This window comes from Talpa europaea (genome assembly GCF_964194135.1).
Source record: "Talpa europaea genome assembly, chromosome: X".
Taxonomy (NCBI): domain Eukaryota; kingdom Metazoa; phylum Chordata; class Mammalia; order Eulipotyphla; family Talpidae; genus Talpa; species Talpa europaea.
The window spans coordinates 62,098,615-62,116,180 of NC_140081.1; the positions used below are offsets into that span (position 1 = coordinate 62,098,615).

A 17,566-nucleotide genomic window follows, 5' to 3' on the forward strand; every position below is an offset into this window, starting at 1 on the left:
AATTCACAGTTAAGGATATTTTGTGCAGTGGTACTGCACAGCTCAGCATTGTTAATTCTCATTGCGGTGTCTTAAGGAAAAACTACCCATTGCTAACAACTGGCTTAGGTCTATGTAACTTCTCTGGTAAAAAGAGAACATTTTCTGGGAGATAATGGAGGCTATTGCCAATTATAAGAAGCTGTAAATATCATTTCTGATCCCCTCTAGTTTTTTCACTTATGGACTGAAATTGCTGTTTTCAGTCCATAAAAATAAAAACTTTTTATTTATGCATATAAAAACTGGGGTGTAGGCCAGAGGTGTGGGTATGTGTGTGAGAGGACACAGAGTGGGGAGCAGAACAAGCGAATGTACTGTAATACACTGCTGAGGGAAGCAGCGGGCGAGACAGGAGAGGTCTGCTGTGCCATGTGGGTCAGCTCATGCCACAGTGGCTGGCCATAGCTTGATAGTGCTGATAATTTAACCCCTGTGACACCAGAGAGGCCCAAATATAAAGTCTTTAGGCATAACTCGTAAGACTACACCAAAACAAATTAGTTAATAGTCCTCAGATGAAAAAAATTATATTTATAAAATTTTTCTTCCTCCTTTCTACTGCATTTTTTCCACATTAGGAAAATAGGCTCTGTATCAGTGACTGACTGCTTTTGAGATGCTGTTAAATTTTTAATATTGAAACATTAAAAGCATTTCCTTTATTGCTTTTTTTAATTGAAGTATAATTTACTTGTAGTCAAATGCATATCTTAAATGTATAACTCAGTTTTGAGCCTTTATTAATTTTTATTCTTTGAGGGCAATATACCATGAAAGAATAAAATCCTTAACTAGACAGCTGGATATTTGTATATGTACACATCTACATATATTTACATTTAAAATATATACATTTTTGTTTATGTTTACATTTAAAAAAGCATTTAAAGTTAAAAGTTTGATTCTGTTTGTTCTCCCCATTAGGTATCGTAAAAATTTGACTGCTGCAAAGAAAAATGAGTTGGTGCCAAAGGTACGGATTAAATCACTTTGTTTAAAAATTGAGTATAGATATAGATGACCTATTGGGAATAGAAAGGAAAGGGAGAATAGGCAATAATTACAATTTTTTTCTTTCTAATAGACAAAATCAGAGTTCAATTTCAGCAGCAAGACCTATCAAGAATTTAATCAGTATTTGACAGCTATGGTTGGTTGCCTATGGACATCCAGACCCTTCCAGAAAGGAATATATATCGACCCCGAAATCTTAGAAAAAGCTGGAGTAGCAGAGTATAACAACAGTTTGAATTTAGTCTATCATCCTGCTCTACTGAGTTATGCTGTTTCCTTTCTGCTACAGGTAAGAGTATTTAAAGGATTTTTAGATTTTATATAAGAATACTGTGACAGCAGAAACAGAAAATATCATAAATTTAGCATGTCAGAATTATGTGATGCATGCAGTCATTTCTTTTGGAGTATCTACTAAATTTTGGGCACTGTGCTAGACTCTGGGGATTCAAAGTTAAGTAAGTCTCCACTCTTCCCCAAACTTGGACTTGTAGCAGAGACACACTTGTGAACAAATGAAAATAGTCCAGTGTGGAGAAATGAGAAAAGGTACAGTTGTGAGAGTTGGGAGAGTAACTGTTAGGTCAGTTCTGCTTGGGTAGAGATAGTGCCAGGTTAAAAAAAAAGGCTGCAGAGTGGACACTCATAAAATCTTGACACGATGGGAAATGTAAGGTAGATGATACTATAATTTGAGTTGAAGACTGCTGGTTTAATGGATTGATATCAATAAGCAAGCGCAGGAGTAAGGGTGGGGTTATGTTCTTCTCAGGGCTTTATCTTCAGCCCTATTATTTTCTACATTATCAGCGACTTGGGAAAGATCTCAAATGGCATGCTTATCAGGTGTGTGAATAACACAGCAGAATGGAGTTACAAATACACTGGTAGAACCCACATTCAGGTTCCCTTAACAAGCCAGAACATCAAGAAATCTAACAAAATGAAAAAAGACATACAGAATGGCAGCGATATTCACTGAGCAAATGTTCCATATATGTATGCAGTAAACCAGGCACTGTGATGAACAAGACACATCTGGAGCTTCCAGTTTAGTCTTTTGTTTCCCTTACCATTCTAGTCTGGTTCCCCAAAATATCACTGAAGCCAATGCCGTAGATTGTTTTGACTATGTCTTCTTCTATGTACTTTATGATTTCAGGTCATATACCCAAGTCTTTAATACATAAGATGGTTAATTTTATTTCACATTAATTTTACCTCAATACAAAAAGATTTTTAAAAATTATCTGGAGGTAGATACTAGTGTATGGCAAGTAGGAGAAACGTGGTTAGCTGGAGTTGATAATTGTTGGCTCTCGAAGATTCAGAGGTTCGCTATACTATCCCCTCTTTTGTGTGTGTTTGTAATTTTCATTTTTTTTTTTTGGTAATTTTCATTTTTAAAAAGCTGTTTAAAATAACCTGCCCAACTGTGTTCTCTGGTTATTCATTTCCCCTACCCCAAAGCAACCACTTTCAGAATTTCTTAAATATCCTTCCAGAGACATACTGTGTAAATAATCTTTTTCAACGCTTTACACTATACACACATTTAAGCCTCTTGATTTCTTTAACATCTTGGCTTTTATTTCATCCTTGTATTTAAAAGATAGCCTTTTTCTTTTTTGATGTCTATAGCATTCCATTGTATGGATCTAATATAAGTTCAGCATTTAACATAGGTTGAGAGCATTAAGTTGTTTCTAATCATGTTATTAAATTATATTCTAATGAATGTTCTCAACTATATAATTTCATACATAAGCAAGTATGTCTATTGGATAATACTGCTCAAAGTAGAATTGCTTTCAAGGAGTATAGCTTTTTAATTTTGTTAGGTATTGTCATACTGCTTTCAGTAGAAGTTAGACAAATTTACATTCCCACTTACAATAAATAGGTGTCCATTTTTCCATATTCTGTCAAGACAGCTGCATCCAATTCTTATTTAGAAAGTATGCAGTGACTCACTGATAGAATTGATTTTTATAAGTCAATTCTTTTTTTTTTCTCAGAAAGAGAATATTTTAAGAGTCTAGTGAATGTTACAATTTGGACATAGGTAAGCAAACCTGTTTTGGAGGATCAGGCATTGATATATTCTTTTGAATCAGAAAATGGTTTTTTAAATGTTTGAGGAAAGTTGACTCTGAAAGGTTAAATTCTAAGAGCATAGAACACATTTGGAAACTGTGAGGCTAGCATTTTTATAATTGATGGTGTCCCTATATGGTTCTGAAAATACATAGGCGTTAATGTCAATCTCGTGGCAGGCTTTGGGGCCTTGCTCTGGGCCAATCCCATTTGGATGGACTTTTACCCACGAGGGGACGGGTAACTTTGGGTGCTTCACTTAGAAACTAGACTCTTTGCCTTACCTGTATTGTTTCCTAGTTTTATTAAAGTTCCTTCCCATTAAAAAAAAAAAAAGAATGCCTTTTGAACCCTTGTCACCTACTAACTTCTCACTCTCTAAGAATCTTACCATTGAGGTAGTAAAAATAAATGCTATAGACTTTGAAACCATGGTTGCATGATTTAATTTAATTAAACTGAATTCACATCAATATTTCATATTAGCCAAAATTTTAGAGAAAATTTGGTAAATTTAACTAGGCATATCAAGTATCAAAGAGCTAAACTTACTGAGTTGAAATATGTTGAACATTCTTAGAGCCTACAATTCAGGGAATTCAGAAACTATGTTTTCTTTTATAAATTACCTTTGAATTAATAACTAGTTATGTCTTGGCTTATTCTTTCAACAAATAATTTGGTGTATACTCTGCTTTTGGCACTGGGAATAAAACAGTGTTTAAGAAGATAGATACCATCTCTGTCCAAATGGATTTTATTCTAATAAGAGGAAACAATAAATAAGTTAATAAATAGACATGATAATTTAAAATTTTGAGAACTATGAAGGACAAAAAGGGTGAGGTGGGAGAGAGTGGGTACTTGTCTGGGTGAATGATAAGGAAAGTATTTCTGAGGAAGTGACATTTGATCTGAGATGTTTTTCTAATGAGAATAATCCAGCCTAGGAACAGTTGGAATAACATTCCAGGGTGTGGGAATAGTGTAACAGCTCAGGGGTTCAAAGGAACAGCAACAACAACAAAAAAGGCAGTTGCGTAGAACATAAGAAACCTAAGAGAGAATGAAATGAAATGTTAGACAAACATGGCCATCTATCTTACAGGTCTCTTAGGAGTGCAGTGATAAACAATTGAAAGATTTTTAAGTCGAGTTGTAGTATGGTTTGAGTTGATGCTTAATAAAATTATTTTAGGTTTTTTTTTTTTGTGGAGGATATAGTTAAAAGTGGAGGCCCGAATGAAGGCAGGAGCACCAATAGGAAGCTATTGTTATAGTCTCAACGAGAGAGAGATTGAAAGTGATTTGTATACAAGTGGCAATAGTGGAGAAGAAGTGGACTGATTTGAGATACATTGCAGAAGTAGAACAGACTGGACTTGATGGCTTGATTAGAAGGAGGAATAATAGAAAATAGGGACACCTGGGGTTTTTTGAATTGAGCAACTGGGTTGATAGTGGCTTAGTCATTTTTAAGAGGAGTACTGATAAAAGAATAGGAGAGGTTTCTGGGGCATTTTGGGAGAGCAATATTTATTTATTTTTTTTAATTTATGCATACAAGAACTGGGGTACAGGCCAGAGGTGTGGGAGGTGAGAGGATTCACCAGAGACAGAGCAGGGAACAGAACAGGTGGATTGACTGAAATACACTGCTGAGGGGAGCAGCAAGCAAGTCAGGAGAGGTCTGCTGTGCACATGTGGGTCACCTCCCTGGCCGGGGATCGAACTCATGCTGCATTGGGAGAGCAATATTTAAATCTGAGATGCCTGTTGACATCCAAGAAGAAATGTAGGTAGGCAGTTTGAAATAGGTACTTACAGCTGAGGAGAGCAGTTGAAACTAGAGAAATAAATGTGGAATCCATCAGCATGTATTATATTGTATCAGCTCCAGAGGCACAAATTTTTCACTTAAGTTGTCATAGATCAAGATCCATCTGTGATCAATGTCAGCTGGGTAGCAGTCATGATGGAGCTGTCATTTGCCATTTGAGTGTGCGGAGGCCTTGCAGAATAGATGCCAGCAGCTTAGGGGTGGGGGAATTTGAAACAATGTTGGGACATTGAACCACACACATTATGAACTTTCCTTGAATGAAATAGGAACCAAAGAGAGGGTGCTTTATGTATGTGCGACCGCAGCACCAGTAGCTTTTAGTTCTTTTAAGGAATACAGTATCATCAACACTCTGGCATAGAGGATGATACTGGGTGAAAAATAGATAACAACCCTTGAGTAGAAAAGCAATTTAGAAGAGCTGGATCCCGCATGTGAAGTTTTAAAAATCCCTTCACCAATGTTTAAAAATTTTATTGAAATAACATTTGTTTGTAACATTATGTTTCAGGTGTATAGCATTATGTTTGACATCTATATATAGTACATTATGATTACCACTGAAAGTCCAGTTCCCATCTATCACCACACAAATGATCCCCTTTACTCATTTTGCTCACCTACCATCCCCCTGCCCCTCTGGTGACCACCATTCTGTTCTCAGAATCTAAGAGTTTGTTTTGTTTTGTTTTGCTTTTTTGCTTTGTTTCCTTATCTTCCACATATGAGTAAAATCATATGGTAATTGTCATTCTCTGACTTACTTCACTTAACATAAAATGCTCTAGGCCCATCCATGTTGTAGCAAATGGCAAGATTTCATTCCTTTCTTTATAACTGAGTAGTATTCTGTGTACATATTTGTGATATTTTGTGATATTTGGCTATCACAAATTAGTTTTGTTTACATTTACCACTTACACGTTTATAAAAATGATACATAATAAACGTATATTACATGTATACATACATGTAGGTAAAACTCAGTCATTATAAAATAAAAATTCTAAGTGTTAAAAAGGCATTGTGTTATATGTAGTTTAATGGGTAGAGTTTTCTCTTAGGATATATAAAAGTATTAGTTCTTAAAACTTGTGGCTTTCCAATGAAGTACAATTAGGTGATTACTTAAATCTAGGGAATAAATAGGGTCTAGGTAGGAGTTTTTATAAAGAATAAAGATTTTCATGGAATTTGCTATGTATGCAGACTGCCTCACCAGACTTCCTCTTCATCCTTCCAGAGTCAATGTGGGTATCATGTTCCTCAGAAAAAGCCTTTTCTAACACCCTCCAACTCCGCTCCAGCGACTGAGTACAGAATAAAAGAAAATAGGGCATAGATTCTCTAAATGGTACTCACTTTAGCCACTGTAATTTTATTTTCCTTCTGTTAGTGCTTCTAGGGAGGAATATGGAAGGCTGTAGTGTTTATTCATAAAGAATCCAAGAATGATGGTAGGGATAGAATATATTAGATGAATCAGACAGTATAAAACCATCTTAATTTTCTGGTCATTTCTACTAACCAAATATTTCCATCCTAACTATCTCCCCAATTCCTTTTCTTTTCCCTAAGGAATGGCCAGATAAAAGGACAGTAAACATGAGCTCTATTCAGGTAAGTAAACTTACTTTTACCATGTTCAGAGATGGTATCTCATCAAAAGAATTGATACCTTTACTTTTACCCATATCTTAAGTTTGTTGCCTTTCCAACCTCAAAGTGAAGTATTTATATTTTGAATTCATTCCAGTGACTGATATGTGAATTTATTGGCACACATCCTTTACAGTATTCTCTAAGGAATACTATTCATAGTTTCACTCTTGATGTTTTGATCATGCATCATCTCCTTTTATTTGTTTTGCATTGTCTTGTTTTATAGTACAGGTGCCTGTATACAACATGTGACTGTAATGAGACTGACTTAACAAAACTCAGCACAATTGTACCATTATAATTAAAAAATCCATGCTATGTGCATATTTAATATAAACAGTAATATAGCAATGTCTGCTGTTCTCTTATCTATCTTAGATGTTAAATTCCTAGTGTGGGAATGATGGCCCACTTCTATCTCATAGTGCTTTGTTCAGTGAAGAGTTAATTTTTTTTTTGTCTTTCAAAGCTTTACTTAAAGGCCAAATTTTTAATTTTTTTTTATTTTTTACATCATTGTTCATTTTTAAACAATATTTGCTTCCCCCCACCCCCTCAGGTGAAATCCCCATAGAACTTCCTTCCCCAATGCACCCGTGCACCATCACCTCAGTCCCCTGTTCTCCTCCCTCCCTCCCTCCCTCCCTCTGATCCCTCTCCCTCCTCCTCCCCTGCACTATGTCTGTGATTTATAATTGTCTGGTATATATACACGGTGAAATATTATTCAGCAATCAAAAAAGATAAACTCATGCCATTTGCAGCAACGTGGATGGAGCTAGAAGGAATTATGCTCAGTGAAATAAGCCAGAAGGATAAAGAAAAATATTGGATGGTTTCCCTTATAGCAGGAATATAGGGGAACCAAATAAGACATCAGTGTAAAAAATAATAATAGTACAAGACACAATGAAAAATTAATATTTTTGCCAATATAATAAAAGGAATGTTCAGCCCTTGAATATTGGCTCCTTTCTGGTTTAAATGTTACTTAATGACTAAGTCCCAGTTTTGCACCTGGCCCCTCTAAGCTAACTCTTGATGTGTGTCTCCAGGTCACTGGACCCTTCTCCTAGATAAAGAAGAGGAAGTAGAGAATAAACATAGTAAATATTCAATAAGTAATTTCCCCTTTTTTGTGCCTACAGGGAAAGAAATGGAACTGGTATTTGGACTATTTATTTTCAGAGGGATTTCAAGGCTTAAAACTTTTCATAAAAAGTAGTATTCATCGTTCTTCTGCCCCCTGATCAGAGTGCATCAGCCATGTGACCAACAGTATATGAATGACAAACAAACTGAGCATATAGGACTAAATTCCTTCCTCATTGCTGGAGAAGCCAAATGGTTCCACTTCAGTTTCCGTTTTTTTTTTTTTTTTTTTTTATACAATGGACTACTCTCCTCAGGGAGTACTTAGATGGCCTTCTATCTATGGCTTCCAGAGATCTTTGGTGTGGCTAATTTTATTTTTCTGGACCCACATTTTTTAACCGACTAGTGGACTTCATCAACAGGCTCTACTTTCCATCAAATTATATATAAAGAGACATCTGTTCTAGGATTTCTCTCATTGTATGGTCTCTAAGCTGCATTGACGCAAGCAGGCAGGTAACATACAGCGGCACTTAAGCCTTAGACATACTCATTCAAAATGCTCTGCTGCCTCCATGAAATCTCTATGGATAGTGCCATTTTTCTTTCTGAATAACAGCACCAGCACCAAGTTAACAGCATGCACTTCTGACTCTAAAAGCTGGTTCTGAGTAGTTGGTGGCTCCCTGGAACCTTCGCTAGTACAATTTGTGAAAGAACAAAGGGGAGAGGATTGTGGGATAGTCAAAATATTTATTTCATTTCAATTTCATGAAACTGCTCTATTGTGTGTGTGTGTATCCCATTTTTAAGTGTTCAGGCCCAAATTAACTACAACTTTTCTTTCAGGGGTAATTCAGAAGATTAAAAAAAATTATGATAGCTAGAATAGCTTGCTGAGAATTTCCTCTAAATTTTGCTTCAGCACTACTGAATGACTCTTCCCCTTTTAAATAAAATTCATATCATTTGAGAGAAATCAAGCTTAATTTTATTTTGAAGGTCACATTCTTGAGCCTTTTTTTCTTTTGAAACAAAACAAGACCCTAAACTAAATTGTTTGATAGTATTCAGACTAGAAATTCCATCTATTTATTCAAATCATGTTTATTGAGCTTACTATGTGCCAGGTATTCTATGTGCTGGTTATACAGCTGTGACCAATACAGTGTACTTCTTTTGTGGAATTTACTACACTGCATTAGCGAATACAGACAGCAAAAGTGTAAACAAATATATATCAGGTGTTACAAAGAAAAAGCAAGGACTAGGGACAAAATGTTGAGAGGGTTGCTTCTTTAGATAAAGTGGTTAAGGAAAGCTATGTGACTGACATGTGCAGAGGCCCTACTGAAATGAATGTACCAGTCATTTGAATATTTAGGGAAAGAATGTATTGGGCAGAGGTAAAGCAAGTGAAAAGGCTTTAAAAAAGTTAACTTATTTGACAAGTTTGAGTAATAGACATCCAGTAAGTTTACAAGATAGTGATTAAGGGAGAAGAATGGTAAGAATTAAAATGGGGGAAAAGTCAAAGAAAGAGTAGTTCATAAAGATCCTATTCCTGATATGGCTCTGTAATAGGAAGCATTGGGAACAGAGGAATGACATAATTGGGCTTACATGTTTGGAGCTGCAGTGTGAAGTTTAGACAGAAGAAGATGGAGAGTGAAAGCAGAGAGACCAGTTAGGTTATTACAGTGTTCTAGCCAAGAGTCTTAGACTACAGTGTGATGGATGATAGGGAAGTGGTTAGATTGTGTTGCATTCAGGCTCTGTTTTAAAGATAGAGAAGGTGGGATCTGCCATTAGTTTGCGTTAGAAGTAAAGGAGAGGAGTAAAGGATGATTCCCAGGTTTTTGAGCAACTGGGTAAATTCTGGGATGCAGAGATGAGGTGTAGTGGAGGAGGAGCAGATTTAGAGGAATGTGATATCAGGAGGGGTGTTTTTGCCACATTAGATGGAGATGCTGAACAGGCAGGTAGATATTCAAGTCTAGGGATCAAGGTACAAATTGGAACTGGACAAATTAATTTGGGAGTCATTAGTGAATAGCTATAACGTTGGATGAGATCACTTAGTGCAGCTAAGGAAAGATGGCAAAAGGCAGCCTGGGGGTATGCCAAGGTTAAAAAGTAGAAGATATGGGGAGGAGCCAGCAAGGGATCCAGAAGGACCCACCAACTGAGCTAGAAGCAAAATTGGGAGACTGGTGTGCTGCAAGTCAAGTGAATAAAGTGATTCAAAAGGAGGGTGTCTCATGGTGTGGAATATTGCCTGCATATATCTGGAGAAAGAAGCTTTAGCTGTTTTGAAGTAATTATAATAGCTTCCTCAGTAGGTGACCATTCTCATAACTCTCTCTTGTTTTTACATTTGTACGCCAGATAACTCTGCTTATTTTTCAGAATGTGATATTTTGATCCTTAAGTTCATGTGGAACTTTCAATTGTGAGAAGGGATTTGATAGTTTCTCATGCAATTTTTCATGAAATTTGACCCCTAACAATCTTCAGGTCATTGAAGAAGCTTTTCTATATTTAAGTTGAGCTTCCAGGAGAAAACAAATTATCCCCTTACATTTGTCTTTTCGCTCAATAATGATTCCCTGGATACCTTTTTGCCTATTTTCTTATTAATCAGTTTGTAATTCAATTAAGATTAGATATATGGCTATGCAAATAAGCCAAATCTAGTTATTTGGAATATCTTTTTTAAAAAAGGTTCTTTTTAAAAGAAAAACAGTATTTAAATAAGAATAGCTTTTTTGCTTTAGTGCAAAAGATGTTTGAAAAAAATAGAAAATTTGTTTTATTATCCCATTTGTACAAAAAATATTTACTAAGTATTTGTGTAAAATTGTTGATTTTCTAAATATTGATTTAGTGTTCAATAGTAAAATTGAATTATTAGATTTCTAACATTCAGTTTTTCCTTTTTTAATCTCAACTGCTCCTTTTGGTCTTAAGGGCAATCTGGAAAGAAATATAGATAAGTTTATTGTGTTTCACATGGTTTTTGTAGAAATTTCTCTCTTTATATCAGATGCTTTTTATGTCACAAAATGTTTTACTGGAAAGAAAAAAAAATCCTGGAATTGGTATATTTGAATTGATACTACTTTTGATTGATACTACTTTTCACTTCATTTAAATTATTAGATTTTTTAATGTTGTTGGCCTATATTTTATCACATAAAAATTCTATTTCTAATAAAGGTGGATGCTACGGACTGAATGTTTGTGTTATCGCAAATTTCTATGTTTGAAGTCCTAACTCCCAATATGACGGTATGGTTCTCTATGTTTGAAATATCCACAATAGGCAACTCTATTAATACAAAGATAGAAAATAGCTCTCAAGTTCGCTCAGCGTTTGGGTTGGTGGTACCCACGCGGGTTCAACATGCGTATCGAGAAGTAATATTTCCGAGAAGTAATATTTCTGTTCGGAGCCTATCTACCCCAGCCACAGCATGATGTTCGTCCACAACGACTGCAAGGTATTCAGATTCTGTAAATCCAAGTGTCATAAAAACTTTAAAAAGAAGAGCAATCCTAGGGAAGTTCGGTGGAGGAAAGTATTCCGGAAAGCAGCTGGTAAAGAGCTTACAGTGGATAATTCATTTGAATTTGAAAAACGTAGAAATGAACCTGTCAAATACCAGCGAGAGCTGTGGAATGAAACTATTGATGCAATGAAGAGAGTTGAAGAGATCAAACAGAAATGCCAAGCTAAATTTATAATGAACAGGTTAAAGAAAAATAAAAAACTACAGAAAGTTCAGGACATCAAAGAAGTCAAGCAAAACATCCATCTTATCCGAGCCCCTCTTGCAGGTAAAGGAAAGCAACTGGAAGAAAAAATGGTGCAGAAATTACAAGAAGATGTGGACATGGAAGATGCTTCTTAAAAACCTTACTGAAGCATTTTTCAAAAGTGCATTTGAAAACCTCCTTTGGAGACTTAAAATTTATAAATTATTGATTTATTTTTTATGGTCACTCAAATGAAAGGTGATTAAAAATATACCTACATTGCTATCTGGAAAACATCAGTTATGAATTCTATACTCATCTCACTGTTAATCCTTCTCTGATAAATATTCTCATGTAATCATGAAAATTCATTTTGAGATTACAGAAGTGAATTGTGGATGGACATGCCATTTGTATAACAGCACTAGCAGCATTTGTGTAATAATTGATGACAGAAATTTCATGGCTAGTGATGTGCAAAAATAAAATTTTCTTGGCAGTAAAAAAAAAAAAAAAGAAAGTAGTGAAATGGTTGTCTAGGGCTAATGGAGCTCGGGTGGCAGATACGGGGGAATAGTAGAGACTGAAATTTTGTGTCCCTCAAAATAAATACCAATGTGATGGTATTCAGAGGAGGGAGGGTGATTAAGTGATAAGATTGGAGCCCTTATGAACAGGATTTGTGCCCTTATAAAAGATCCCAAAGATCTCTCTTGTCTCTTTCATCAGGTGAGATTATACAAGATGTCTGTGAATCAAGGAACTGACTCTCACCAGACACTGAATCTTCCAGCCCCTTAATCTTGCACTACCAGCCTCCAAAACTGAGATAAATTTCTGCTGTTTGTAAGCCACCCAGTCTATGGTATCATAACAGCCCCCCAAAAAACAAAGACAGGGCAGGGAGTGATTGTTAATGGGTGTAAGGTTTCTTCTTTGAAATACAAGTGCTCTAACTCTTTAAATACAAGAAAAACCACGGAATGTTATGTGTTCTGTAGATGCATTTTATGTAAATTATCAAGAAGCTATCTTAAAATAAAAAATAAAGGAAAAGTAGGGAAAGAATTTCAATCAGGCTTGAAAATTCCCTGAGCAGACAGAATCTGGTTAGTCATACAAACAAAACTTAATTTATTTTATGAGGCTAGCTTGTCCTGGGTCATCTTATTTATGCTTCTGGAAATCATAAGCAAAACAAACTGTTTCCCAAGGTTTATATGGGATAACCACTGGCCAATCCCCTGTCATTTAAGAAAATTCCAATATTATAACCAAACACAGTGAAGAAGAAATAGTCACTGCCTTCTCACTATGTAAACTGCTTTATAACAATACACCTCTGAACCTCATTCCATGTTTTAGGTTGAATCTTCCAGTTTGCAAACTATATTTTTGGTGTATGCACAATAAACTTTTACTAATTACTTCTTCAATGATTCATTGGTTTTACTTAGACTATTTCTGAACTTTTGACAGCTGTTTAAAAAAACTTGTCAGGACTATTTCAAATCCTGTTTTGGAAAAGGATGAGATGAGTAAGCTTAAAGATCTGGTGTTTGCATAGTGATTATGTTAACTGCATAGTAACATAAATTTAGAAAATTACAGTCATAAAATTATTTGCTTCTCTTCTGTCTCATACCTTGTCCTCTTCCAGTCTAGGAAGTTAGAAATATGGAAAGAGAATTGTATGTGGTACTTATACAGCTATGGAGTATTTTAAGGACTTTTTAAAGGTCAATATCAGATTTGCAAACTATCTTTTTGGTGTGTACACTATAAACTTTGACTACTTCTTCAATGATTCCATGGACTTACTTAGACTATTTGTGAACTTTTGACAGCTATTTTAAAAAACCTGTAATACAGGACTGTTTCAAATAAGTATCAATAGCTCTTTGAGATTTTTTTAGGGTCAACAAGGAAAACAGATATGTCAAAATAATTTTCTAAGATACAGAAGTGGAAATAAGTTATGAAATTATATGTGAGTAAAAGTCACTAATAATATTTCTCATTAAATTTTTCAGAAATTGGCAAATTTTTGCTTCAAGAATAGACTAATATAGCTATAATTACTTTATTCAGATAAATCAAATCTAGATTTCTAACAAAATATTTAGTTAATATCTTCTATTCTGAATGAAGGTATAGCCAGAGTGAATATTTTAAACAATTGAATTTTAAATGAATAATTGTTTTTTTAAATGTGGTAGTATATTAATTTCAGGTGAGAATTATAAAAATGGGGTTTATTTAAAAATTTTGACCCATTTTTTAAGCTGTTCTGTATAAAATATCTTAGTCATGTTTAAAATTTTGTTATTGCTGAATATAGGGTAATCTACTATCTCCCCCTGCTGGATATTTGCCCCATTACAAGGAAGAACGATCTCTGTAACTTTGTCTATAGGTGTAGACAGAATAGGGAAAATGAGTGTGTTGAGATGAATGCGCAGCCTCCGTACAAGTCTTCTGATTTTCAGCCCTTTCCAACTTGAAAGACCCATTTCCCTTGTGTTTGAAAATGAATTAAACTGAAATAAGGGTTTGGTTTTTTAAATTTATCCATCCACTATGCATTTGGGGAATTTAATCCATTTATATTTTAGAATAATTATAGATAGGTATGGATTTACTAGTTAATATTTTCTAGCTGTTTTGTTCCTTTCTTACTCTCTCACTGTCCTCCTTTGTGAATTGATGATTTTCCATAATATATCCTTTGGTTCTCTTTATCTTTTGTACATGTACTATAGGTGTTTTACATATACTATATGAGTTTTACATAATATATCTTATAAATATAACAATCTATTTTGTGCTGATAACAAATTCACACACAAAAACTCGACCTTATTACTCCTCCCTGCATATTTCATGTTCTTGATGTCACAATATAATCCTTTTTATATTGTGTGTTCCATAACAAATTATTGTAGCTGTGGTTATTTTTAATACTTTGTCCTTTAGAGTTAAGTGGTTAACACATCACCATATTATAGTATCAGAGTATTCTGAATATGACTATTCTTAGCTGTACCAATATATTTTACACTTTCATATGCTTTCACATTTGATTCTTGGTAACCATTAGAATGTATATTTCTGTGTGCTCACTTTTCTGTATGTGTTATTCTGTACAATACAAAAGGTTTAAAAAGGACCATGTTTTGTTGCTTTCAGTTTTCTGATGCTATACCTTAGTTGTCTTTCTCAAAGATCACTGATAAGTATCCAATTATTTCATTTGTAAGTTCTTTGGGATCTTAGGGTCCATCTAGCTAAAGAGAAATTACTCGTGTTTCAAACAGGGAATTTATTTTTTTTAAATATTTATTTATTTATACAAGCACTGGGTACAGTCAGAAGCGCGGGAGGGTGAGAGAATTCACCAGAGACAGAGCGGGGAGAACAGCCAGACAGACGGAGGACACTGCTGAGGGGAGCAGTGGGCGCAGCAGGAGAGGTCTGTGCATCATGTGGGACCCTCGCCCGCAGCCAGGGATTGAACCAGTGCTGCGGAGGCTGCCCGCAGCTTCGCAGCCCAGCGCTCAACCGCTGCGCCACCAGGGAGGCCCTTCAAACAGGGAATTTAATAAAAAGAATTAGTTACAAAGACTTTGGAAGGAAGGGTAGAGCAAAAGCGAGAAATTGGGGATGGGTGGGAAACAGGAGAAGATGATAAACAGAGATCAAAACTAGTATTCCCAGAGTGAAGCCCACAAGCTTGTATCTACTGTCACACTGTTAGAAACATTCTCACAATCAGTTCTAGATCTGTCAATGTTGTGCCACCTTGACTAGGCGAGAAACTACTGTTACTACAACAGCAACTGCCACTTACTGGAGCCCAAAGCAGGAAGCATCTCTCTTCCTCCACTCTTCAAAGTTTGAGTGTCTGGAAACGTTGTACAAAAATTTGACATAATAGTGTGGTGGTTAAGAGTAGACTCAAGCTAGATTGCCTAGATTAGATTCTGGTGTTACACTCTAGGTTACACTCGAGGTGTGTGACTTTGGACAACTTATTCTCTTTGTGTCTTATCTATTAAAATAGGGATAACAATAGCACCTTTTCATGGTTATAAAAAGTATAAGAATCAATATATGTAAATCATTAATAATTGTTCTTAGCATATAATGATCACCTGGTGAATGCTACCATTATTATTACTGCTTCACCTAATTTACGACCATTAAATACTAATATGGAGAAGGCAATAAGCTTCCATTGTACCGACATCCAATTGGTTTTAAAAGAAACATTTTCCTTAAGATGACAGTAGTTGATAGACTCAGGATTCTTTACCTAACAATTCTCTTTCGAAGTGAGAATCTTTTAGTCGAGAAGATGCTGAAGACTTACAGGTAGGACTTAGGATGTGGAGAAAATGGTTAATATGGTTCTTTTTAGTGATTGCCATTGAGACATATTATCAGAAAAATGAACAAAGTAAAAATAAAAACTTGCAATTCAGAAACTAGCCACTAGGGCACAAAGAAAAAGGAAAAATTAGAAAATAACGAAATTAGATGTCAGCGGTCTAATCTTTCCATTGCAAACAGAAGAAGGATTTGCTCCTGGACACCAAGTGTAGGGAAAAAGATGTCTGTAGATTCCATATTAATCAATAGGAGAGTTCCAGGTAGGCATTTAGAGTAGAAAGTAAAAAGCACCCAGCCATTACTTAGAATGAATTTCAGAACACTTCATCACAAGCATACAATTTGATATCTTATAACCAGTACTGTCTCTAAGTTTTAAAACTATATATAAAACTTTAAAGACAAAATCAGAATGGTAGAAGATGTACATTAAGGCTGAATCATAGGTTAGTTTCTCTGAAGATCTGTCCTATGGGGGAAACTTATTAGACTAAGTGATAGTATGGCTAGGAGAAAAAGTTCAATCCTGCAACATGAGCCAGTTTACCTATGGGAAATTTTAATTTAGATACAGGCTACAATGCGGAAAATGTTCTGATTATCTCTTGTTCTGTAACAACCCACCCCCAAATTAAAACTATTTTCAGCTCTCATGCTTTTGTGGGTTGACTAGCTCAGCTGGGCAATTCTTGGCTGGGGCTGGAGCCACGTAAAGGCTCAGTCAGGCTGGATGTTCAAGGTGACTCATTCACATCCCTTGTGGCTGATGCTGACTGCGGGCTAGGAGCTCAGCTGGGGCTGTCAACTTGAGCAGCTACATCTGCCCTCTCCACGTGGCCTGGACTGAGCAGAATGGCTGGGTTCTGAGAGGGTGCGGACCAAGTGGTGCAGGTAAAAACCATAAAATTTTTCTAACCTCACTTCAACATTCACAGAGTGTCACTTCTATCTTTTGGTCAAAAGAAAGTCACAAGGCCAGTCAAAATTCAAGGGAAAATGGAAGAATGTGGCATTGGGGGACCAATGGGAGGAGGGCATATGTCCATTGGGGCACCACCACAGGAAGAAAAAATAATAATGTGCACATTGTGGTGTCTACAAAAGACTGAAAGCAACAAAGAAATACAATTAAATGTCATTGACGGGGCCTCCCTGGTGGCCTAGGAGTTAAGTCTCAGAGCAATCACTGCTAAATGCTGAGTTCAATCCCCGCCTGGGGAGCTACCCACATGGCATAACAGACCTCTCCTGTCTCACCCCCCCCTCCCCTCAGCAGTGTATTTCAGTCAGTCTGCCTGTGCTATTCCTCACTCTGTCTCTGGTGAATACACTCACCCCCGCACCTCTGGCCTGTACTCCAGCTCTTCTACACAAAAATTAAAAAAAAAAAGTCATTGATGAATTACTGGAAATGGGAAAGATAGTGAGGGAATGGAGTTTTGAGTGTCTACTATGAGTAAGCACTATGATTACAAAGATGAATATAACATACCTCCTTTCAAGAGTTAAGGTTTTTATTTTTTGGAGAATATTTTGAAAATATGTCTGTTGATTTGTACTCTCTGTGTGTATGTGTGGGGGGAGATGAACGTTAACACGAAAGCAGTAGTTTTCTCTTTTATTCAAGAGGGAGAATTGTGGGCAGGACTTAGTCATAAATTG

The 17,566-nt window shown here is 35.8% G+C and overlaps 2 protein-coding genes across 3 annotated transcripts in view; both read left to right on the forward strand.

The window, feature by feature from the left end:
• The window catches only part of CENPI (centromere protein I), a 34,338-nt gene extending 26,358 nt beyond the window's left edge, over positions 1-7,980 (forward strand). The window contains exons 17-20 of one of the 2 annotated variants that reach the window (XM_084258073.1): positions 967-1,015; positions 1,127-1,345; positions 6,575-6,616; positions 7,807-7,980. In XM_084258073.1, coding sequence (XP_084114199.1) covers positions 967-1,015; positions 1,127-1,345; positions 6,575-6,616; positions 7,807-7,908 — 412 coding nt within the window. In that variant the 3' untranslated portion in view covers positions 7,909-7,980. The remainder of the gene's footprint in view (positions 1-966; positions 1,016-1,126; positions 1,346-6,574; positions 6,617-7,806) is intronic. The other variant, XM_084258074.1, reaches the window with a different exon arrangement.
• A 3,219-nt stretch (positions 7,981-11,199) lies between these two features.
• On the forward strand, positions 11,200-11,667 carry LOC311187835 (putative ribosome biogenesis protein RLP24; the record flags this gene model as incomplete). The annotated part of the gene is made up of 1 exon (XM_084259214.1): positions 11,200-11,667. A coding segment is annotated over one exon (468 nt), but the record flags the coding sequence as incomplete, so codon positions are not given.
• Positions 11,668-17,566: the final 5,899 nt, after the last annotated feature.